Here is a 9,630-nt window from a genome sequence, read left to right as displayed (position 1 = left end):
TCGTCCACGTCGTCCGTCCTTCGCGTCGCTTCGCCGCTCGGCCGTTCCGTGCCGGCCAGCTCGTGTCGGAGTCGCCTCGAGCGCATGACGGTGGCCCTGTTGTGCGACAAGAGCGTGACCCGCTCGTTCGAATTGCGTTCGTTCAACAAAGACGGAGAGGACGACGACGCCAGACGGGGCCGGCTGTTGTGGATGTGGTGGATGTCCGTTTGGCTGTCTTGCTCCTCGTCGACGACACAATCGGCCACATCGGCCTGCAATTCCCGCCACGAAAACGATAGGTGGCCTATTAGATTGCGGTTCTCCAACAGTTCACGGTCGGACACGTCTCGCTCCATGACACTCGATCATCGGGCGCATTCAAATGATTGTGTTCGTTCTTTCTTCTTCTTCTCCTTCTTCTTCTTCTTCTTCTTTTCCCCTTTGGTTTTTTTTGACACGCAAAATCACGTTGGCATTTCTTTGGCCAAGGGGAAACACACTTAGATTAGCAAATCGACTAGACGAACGCTCGTTGATCGTGTCAAATTTAGAGGAATGACTAGCAGAATGGCTTCAATTAGACTAGAGACAATACGATGAGATCAATTGGAATGTGTTTCGTGATTCAACGCGTTACGTTCGGGAATGTTTTGAATTTTTTCTCTCACTTTTGATCGGTTGAGTTTGTCTTTATTTTAAATCATTTAAAACACTACGTGGAGTGGCAGTTTTTTGAGTTTTAGAGAAGGCGAAATTCGTTGGTGCCGCCACCTTCGACGGCGCATCGCAGAGCGCAGCCGCTGACGACGCCACCGCTACCCACCTCGCCGGCCAGAGCTTCTAGAATGGCCATCACACACAACCACTTTATATAAATATACGAAATAAATCCAAAAATAATTACAAATGAATCACTAGACAATGGCCAAGACGTCAACACTTTGTCCCCTTTTTCGAATTTTTACCTTTTCAAAATGAATAGTGTAAAAATCCCCTCGGAAATGTTGGAACAGACCATTCGTTTTTTGTACTCAAAAACAAAAAACGACGTCCTTTATCTCTAACGACTGACAAGAGGAGCAGCACAAAACACTTGCTTTTTTTTTTTTGCTAGGCCGGGTACACAGGTGGACAGACACAACTGTCTAACACACACACACACACACACACACATCTATACACTCGTCGTATGCAAATGACGTGACCATTAAATCCAATCCATAAAACGTCGAGCCACAGCCACACAATTTTTTTGTTGTTGACGATAGTTGCGTGGGCCTAAAACATCAACGATGATGTGTTTTTTTTTTTGTTTTGTTTTGTTTTCTTCTATCTCGTCCTTCGCTTTCTGTGCCTAAAACACTGGCACACACTTGGTGGTCGCAGCGAAAAAAGATCCCTGCCACTGCTGGCGCTTCTCCTGTTTTGGCCAGCTGCAACTTCTTTTGCGATGTGCGCGCGCGCGCGGCCCACAAAAAAAAAAAAAAAAAAATCAAGAAGAAGAGACAGCTCGCGGTTTCCCGTTTGTTATTTCACCAAAGACTTCTTCTTCTTCGTCTTCTTTATTTCTTTGGCTTGTATGGGAAAATAAAAAAGACAGAGAGAAAGGATTTTGTGTGTCTGTGTGTGTTGTCCGGCTGTTGTATTTTTTTTTGGGGGGGGGAGCACTGGGCCAATGAAAAAAGCGGACCAGAATAAAAGATGAGGGAAAAATAGGTCCAGCACGAATGCGTTCACGTTCACGACGATGATATTTCGCTAATAAAATTTTAGCTGAAAAAAAAAACAAACAAAACAAACAAAACAAATGGCACGGATTTTGCTGGGGCCCCTGAATCCTGCAGCTGATTGGAACTCGGTCCGGCGCGCACACGCACACACACACAAACTGCTTTTCTCTCTCTTTCTACTCCGTTTTCCCCCCTCCGATGCTGTTGACGGCCTTCTCTCTCTCTCTCTCAACCCCCTCTCTCTTCGCAATGGCATGAAGAGCGTCGCAAGGAGAGAAAAGGGAGGGGAAGAGCTGAATTTATATAGGGAGGGGCGAAACGGGGGCCTCCTATTGCTCGCGCACTGCTCCTCATTTTCTCCCTCTCTCTCTCTCTCTCTCTGCTTTTCTCTCGTTTCTCCCTTTGCTTTTCTCATTCGCGTATATAACATAGACACACACACACACACACACCCGGAGCGGCGACCCGTCGGTGGTGGTGACGGCGGCGGCACATACACACAGCTGTCGGTGGATTCCAAAATGGCCGACAGAGTCAAAGCGCGTCGGCCGGCGCACTCCGCCTGGATGAAACACGCCAATGGCGAAGCAGGGGGGGAGAAAACAGAGGGAGATGAAGGAGAAGAAGAAGAAGAAGAAGAAGAGAATACAACAAAAAATCGGGCTCTCTCTGCTCGCGTTCGCCCGTTTGCTCTATATTGTTCCTCGTTCTCTCTCTCCCTCCCCCCCTTTCTCTATCATCCCCCTCCGCCCTGTTTTTCATCCGCATTTTCCCTCTCCCCCCCCTCCCGTGTCGGGCTCTTCATTTCTTACTCCCCCCCCCCCATCTACTACAGCCCATCCATCGCTGCATAACCCAGCTGAACCCATGACACGATAACACGCGTTCACTCCAATGCATTTCAACTTGCCATCAAAAAGAGCGAACAGTCAGATATGAAGGCCAATGTACACACAAAGCAAGGGGGGCGGACAATCCCAAACCAAACCGTATGCCCGTTTTTCTTCTACATCGCAACTGCAAACGTATTAATGTTTTATTATTACTTTAAAGTGTTAGAACGATTGTGTGTGTTTTGGATGGAGATCGTAATGCGGATCGAAATGAACGGCATTGCCTCGTCTTTTGAATGTACTGCGTGTGCGGACGGGACTCATTGGCTTCCTACGTTTGCCCTATTTTTTTTTTTTTTCTTTCTAGCAAGTAGGGATTTTAATATTTGCTCATCTTTATTTTTTAGGAAATTTGTATTTACTTTTTTTGTCAGCCATTTTTTTTTTGTTTAAAAGGGAACTCGTTTTGATTTAAAACGTCAGCAATGTTTCATATTAGAGCATCAAGATCCCCAAGTCTTGTTCTTCCACCCACTCCTGCGCCCCCTCCACCCTCTTCAACCGTGAAAAAAAAAGGGGAAGCGGAGGAAGAAGAGAGAAAGAAAGGAAAAAGAATAAAAAGCGAACGCACAACTAAAAAAAAAAAAAAAAAGGGAAAAACAAAATACAAAATGTCTGCTGCTTCTACGTACCGGTGGATATGTGTGTGTGCAGGCTTTATATGTGTACCTTGCATAGACACACCTTTATAACTCACCCCATCCTCCCCCAGTTTCCATATAACCAGTACCACCGTAACTCTTATTGTGTGTGTATTTTAACGGACCAGTGCCCTGCCCTCTCCCCCCCCCCTGCTGTCGAGTTTTTTCTTCTTCTTTTTCGTGTGTGTGTTTGCGCTTTTTTTTTTTTTTTATCCTGTTCTCTTATTTTCTGTCTACATGCACCTTTTTTTTTACTATTAAAAAAAAAAAAAGAAACAGGGAGAAAAGGTATAGAAGCTTAACATGTGCAACGTAGACACATAGTACATATACTCCACCCAAATTATATGTATATATACGTATCCGCCCTGCGGATTTCGTTTCACAACGGCAGACAAGGAGGGAAGGCTGGACCGCTCATTGGATGGCTTAACTTAAATTCAGCGAATTCACCATCAGTATTAGATTAGAGGCACACTACACAATGTCAACGAGGTAAGTAATTAATGGCTCATCAACAATGAAACGTTTCAACTACATAACTGGACCGTCATCTGATAATCAAATGATTTGTACCTAAACATCATCAAAATGAACGAATGAAGATCGCACCCGATGTTCCAGGTAAGTAAATCAAATAGTTAAAGATTTCTTATATGTAGATTTTTTGCGTTCGTGCTCTTAGTGTTTTGATTCGATCAACTGACATGGGGGGATGGAAGAGGCAAAGCACGTGGTTGACGTCGTGCCGGAGCGTGTGGCGGGAACTTGGAAAGCCGTTCGATAGTCAGGAGATCGATGCTCTGTTCTCGCTCGCTCTCTCTCTCTCTCTCTCACATACTCTTCGTTTCTCTTATATGCTGTATGACTGAGTGTACGCACGAGAGACTTATACGAAGAGAAGCATCAGAGTTTCGATTATTTTTCGAAGGTCAAGGTGACGACGCCGACGCGTCGATTTCATCATCGATCACGAGCAACGTACATAACAGTGGGCTTTTTTTTTTTTGCAGCCATGTTTTTCAATGCAAGTTGTAACACACGCCCAGTGGATAGCAGAGTCTAATGCGCTTCTTATTTATATACAATAAGTCCACTCCATAATGGGCACCGGCCTTGTTGTTGTGTATATACACACTACAACAACTTCGATTGTTTTGAGCATCATCGATCTCCTAGTCCGGTTCGATATCGACGTGTAATCGGCTCTCCAGTTTTTTTTTTCCCCCGCTCCATTCATTCAAAAGCTCCTGAAATCCTCAATCTACTAAAGATGTCCATTTTCATTTGCAAAAAAAAAAAAAAAAAAAAGAAAATGTACCGTTTTTCTATTTTGGCTTGTTCAAAATGATGGCTATTCACTTATAGCATCATAACAGCGATTATCTTTATGCCATTCTTGCCAAAAAAAAAAAAAAAAAAAATCTACCTTCCATCAGCGTAGACATTACCTCATTTTCTTCGTGTTTTTACGACTGGCCTTCCACGACTAGCTCGTTCTCTTCCTTTGCACAATATTCTCTAGTCAAAAGGATGACGCGTGCGTTCACTATCGATCCGTTGTAGTATAGTCTACTACTCCGCTCCTTCTCTTTCTCTCCCCCTACACACACACACACATGTACGTGATGTAGGAACGGACTTGTTCTAACCGTGTGGGGCCAAGCCGGGAGCATCAAGCCGGTGAACTCAACTGCACAAAAAAAGGAAGAAAAAAAAAAGTGTATCAAGAGCGGGAAAATGGAACGGTAATCACCGTCGGCTCGTATAGGATGAAGGGAGTCAGAATGGATGTTCAGCAAGAAGGAAAGAGAAGAGAAGAGTGAGAGAGAGATAATTTTTTGTCGCCAAAATCAAATCCTTCCTGCTGTTGAACGAGGGAGGGGGAGGGGGGAAAACAGGTTCATAGTCGCAGTCCAGTATAGTCTCTCTCAAAGAGTACATCCAAATGGTATATAACGTGCATGTAGCAGCTGCAATCACGCATCGGCCGTTCGTCTTCTTCCGGACCACGAAGCTCAACGAGGACCTCCCCAACAGGAAATAGACCTGAAATTTACTGCAGAGACCTTACAACGCCTTCTGCATCTACCTTTATATTTATATATATATATATTTTTTTAAATAAATAGAATTTCTTTTTTTTATATATATATTTCCAAACAAATTATGTTAAGATTCGAATAGTTTCAATCACTACACGTCTATTTTTTTTTGGCCGCTTTTTTAAAAATAAATTTATTGTTATGCGTACATTATCGAAAAATGATGAAACTTTAACCCGACTTAAATATTTACTTGAATTTCACATGAAAAAGCCGAGTTATGTGTGGCTTCCATTCTCATTCCAAGCCGGGCATCTGTTCATTGTGGTTTTCGGGGAAAAAAAAAAAGAAAAGAAAGAAATTCAGAATGAGATTATATGCGAGTGTAGATAGTATGATGCATATGCTTTGTATAATATGCAGAATTAGAGGGGTCCTTTTAAAAATGAAAGGACAAGGAGCAAAAAAAATAAAAATAAAAGGGAGAAAAATAGTTGGAAATAACTGTCATCCCCTGCTGTCTGTTTGTGCCCGCCAAGCGTAGGAGACGACGTCGATGACGAAGTTGCGTCGTATAAATGATGAGGCCGCCTGACCCTGGACACCCCATTTTTTATTTTATTTTTTATTTTCTTTTGCCTTTTGGTTTGCTTTATTCCTAGCTTTCTCCCGGAGCGTGTGCCTTGTTGTTCCAACGGTTCTGTGTCTGTTGTTTTCCATTACACCTGGTTGCCATGAGCAACGGCGGACCACGCCTCTTGAAATATTACGCGTTTGTCTGCCCCCCTCTCTCTGTCTTTTGACTTGTCAAAAGACAAAGAAGAAGAAAGAAGAAGAGAAAAGGGGTAAGAATAGAACAACAACAATAAAAAATGGTGAAAATGAACGCGTTTTCAATAGAAGAAGACCCTGTGTTCGCAGGACCGGGTGAAAACACAAAAATGTGACAAAAAAGCCATCCATTTAGCCTCCCACCACTCTAAAAAAAAAAAATACCCTATGTATATCGAACACATCAAATGAATTATATCGCACCTTTTTATAAAGAATAAAGGCTTATACTCCGTCTAGTGGGAGCTATTTGTTTATTTTTGGCCTGTTTATCATTTGTATATATGCTTTATTCTTCACTCTTCTAGTTTCACGTTATCACTTTTTACGTCTTACTGCCAGTTTTGTTTTTTTGTTCTTTTGCTTGTCCATATTTGTTTGAGTTGTTTACGATATGACGTCCGCCTTTCAAAATGATGATTGGAACACGGCTAGAAGAGCGTCGATGCCAAACAATGGGTTTTTTTGCTCGAGTCACGAAATTTAGTTGATATTGAAATCGATTTGTTTTCAGCAGTGCCAGCATAGCCACAGAGAGAGCAGCGTGAACTATACAAGACTGGCACCGTGAATGGACGCCGTAAAACCGCCTTGTACAGTGTACCTAGACGCCACTTTTGATGCTTTCTGTCAAATAAACAATCAAGCGTAGCTTCAGGGTGGAGTGCCTGCTGGATAGTAATCTACGAGCCGACCACCGCTCCCGTCGCATCCATTTGTGAAATATTGTCTGCTGTGCATTGCGTCATTCCTGGGCTTGCTATCGCGTATTAGGTTCCGCTCTCCCTGGATCTCTCGCCGACATCGTTATACTTGTTTTGCTGTCAAACTGACTGTTGTACTTTACGCACATTAGCGATAGAACTCAAAGCTGTCAATGACTACACGATCATAAAAGTAATAAAAATGAGAATCGCTCTTTTGCCTTTCGTATTTGCCAAAAAGGATGAAATATTGTGTAAAGATGACTTGTTAGCGAATGTAGATCAATTAAAATATAATTTGAGATAATAAGAATGATAAGAAATTGATGCTGTTTACATATGCAGATATCTTGCAATGCTGCCTTATTTACCTCGCCATTTGTACTGTCACTGCAAAAAGTGAGAGCGTACATGCAAGAGTGCTGTACGATAAAACTGCTGGTTTTAGGCTTTATCGCATAAAGTAACCGCAACAGTTCTTCAAAATGGCTCCCATGTTCCCTGATGAAGTTAATGTATTCCTAGTACCGCATTCCAGAATGAAGGATCTAGTGGGGAGCTACATGGATCAGGTATGTATGTTTTGTATGTCTTTTCTTTTTTTTTTTTCCACAAAACTTTATCAATCATTTCTCCAATTTTCAGCTTTCCACTGCAGATTTTCATAGTAATGGAGCTCTGGAACATCTGCTTCCTCTTCTGGAGAATACTTTCACTGAATTCAAAAGCCACGAGCATATTGAGAACCAGTATATCATGGAACGGCTCAAGCAAAGGCTCAAACTGGTCAATGTCACCAGCCAGTCTGTTTGTAACTGCCATGGGGACAGTCAACTAGTTGAGGTGCTTTCTTGATGGAATGCCCCGATGTTATTTGTCTTGACAATGTTTCATTTGCGTGCTTTAGATACTCAATTTATTGCGTGATGGGTACACATGCACCAGCAAATCACTATCCGAGAGAATCAATTTTGGCTCTCAGCTCCAAAAAGCTGTCTGAATTCACCGAACAATTCATTCCTCACATGAAGGAGGAAGAAGAAATTTTCCAGCCTCTACTTATGAAATACTTTGCCTATGAAGAACTGCGATTGCTCAAGGAACAGGTTATCCAGCAGCATGAAATCTGGAAGGAGAAACTGCTGGCCCAGAAGGAAACGGCCGAGAATATGCTCGCTCTCCTCAACACGGTCGCTTCTGAGGTTTCCGAATATCGTTCTTCTGGTGACGACGAAGAATACCAAGAGACTTTGCAAACGCTAGTCGAATTGACTTGTGAAAATCTTTCCAACAAAAAGATTGGACATGAAACAATTCTAGCTAGTTTCGATGATCTTCCTGAGGAAATGATTCTACACATTTTTTCCTATTTGAATCCAGCTGACCGGATCCGCTGCGCTCAAGTAAACAAGCACTGGAACATGCTGATATACTCTCCCCAATTATGGAAGACTATTTACCCCACTAATTGGGCCAAAGGCTTTTATGACTTTCAATACCGTGATCCGTACACCTTGGTAGAATCCGAATGGAAAACAAAGTCTTTGCTCGACGACGATGATGACATATCTACCGCAGAAGAGGTTTTGTCATCGCAAGCGCAAAAGGAAATACAGTGCTACGAAAAGTAAGAAATGAGTTGGAAAACATTGGCAACGTTATATTAAAAAATAGTCCTATTTTTCTTCTTCACCCAGGTTCGTTATGAATGCCTTAGTTCGTATTGGAGAAGGTGTACACCGTCTGGTAGTTGCAGGTGGTCTCAATTTAAGCAGCACCATCTTGCACTCCATGCTCGTACTGTGTCCTAATATCCAACACCTGGATGCCAGTTACACGAACATTACCGACTTATCTTTTAAAGGGTAATTAACATTAACCATGTTTTCTTACACATCGTATCAACACTAGCTTTTTTGTGGTCAGATTGTCGTTGAAGAAAGCTTGCATCTATTTGGAACATTTGGATCTGACTGGTTGTCGTTTCATTACCGATGTTGGTCTCGAACGCCTCGGCAATTGTTTCAAATCGCCATTGGCTCGTAGTTTTCCTAGTTCTAAATGCGGATCATGTTGTCAGTCATGTAAGAATTGTCCGAAGTATCCTGATGTAACGCCAACGGACAATAATCGCTATGGTAGCAACAACAGTTTGATTGAAAACGACGTTTCGTCTCCTGGTCTGGTTTACCTGTGCTTATCAGGTTGCACATCCGTTACCGATTTTGGGTTAGGATCCTTGTTGGAAGTAACAGTACAGAAAGAAAGTCTGCGTTTTATGGACCTCAGTGGTTGCTCATTGCTGTCGGGACGTGGCCTTAAATCTATTGTAGAACAATCGTCTCGTCTGCAGCCGGAAGATCTTTACTATTGCAACCGAATTCAAGAAGGCCCATATCCACAGGAAGCAAATGGATGCCAAAATTTGGAATGTCCTCTCAGAGGCTGTTGCTGCTTTGATCAGTAAAGTGCCGTCTTTCGCACGCTTCATCCTAATTGTTTTGTTTGGTTGTGGATATTATTCCTAAAATAAGTTTTTTGGGGTATGTCGTTTTTTCTTGATTCAAATTCTGATAATGCGCATTGGGAATGCGCATGCTTGTTGTGTTGAAAGTTACGATTCTATGATTTCCTTTCTTTCTCTGGCCAAACATGGGTAAGCACGAAATCTACTACGTGGATGGAATACAATAATTTATCTTCAATTGTGATGAAGTTCTAGAATTGTTTGGCGAAAGGTAATCCATCGAATTATTTATGCGAACACTGCTGTGTGGTAACAGCAAGAATGAATAGATTAGCTG

The 9,630-nt window shown here is 42.5% G+C and overlaps 1 protein-coding gene across 1 annotated transcript; it reads left to right on the top strand.

Annotated features, from left to right (window-relative positions):
* Positions 1-7,223: 7,223 nt before the first annotated feature.
* On the top strand, positions 7,224-9,526 carry LOC130688392 (F-box/LRR-repeat protein 5-like). Its single transcript, XM_057511369.2, is given in 6 exon segments — positions 7,224-7,398; positions 7,472-7,669; positions 7,734-7,816; positions 7,818-8,453; positions 8,524-8,691; positions 8,753-9,526. Coding segments are annotated over 6 exon segments (1,713 nt in total). The 5' UTR covers positions 7,224-7,311; the 3' UTR covers positions 9,294-9,526.
* The last annotated feature ends 104 nt before the right edge of the window (positions 9,527-9,630 follow it).

The sequence above is a fragment of the Daphnia carinata genome, chromosome 9 (assembly GCF_022539665.2).
Source record: "Daphnia carinata strain CSIRO-1 chromosome 9, CSIRO_AGI_Dcar_HiC_V3, whole genome shotgun sequence".
Lineage (NCBI taxonomy): Eukaryota > Metazoa > Arthropoda > Branchiopoda > Diplostraca > Daphniidae > Daphnia > Daphnia carinata.
This window is presented reverse-complemented; position numbering and strand designations above follow the sequence as displayed.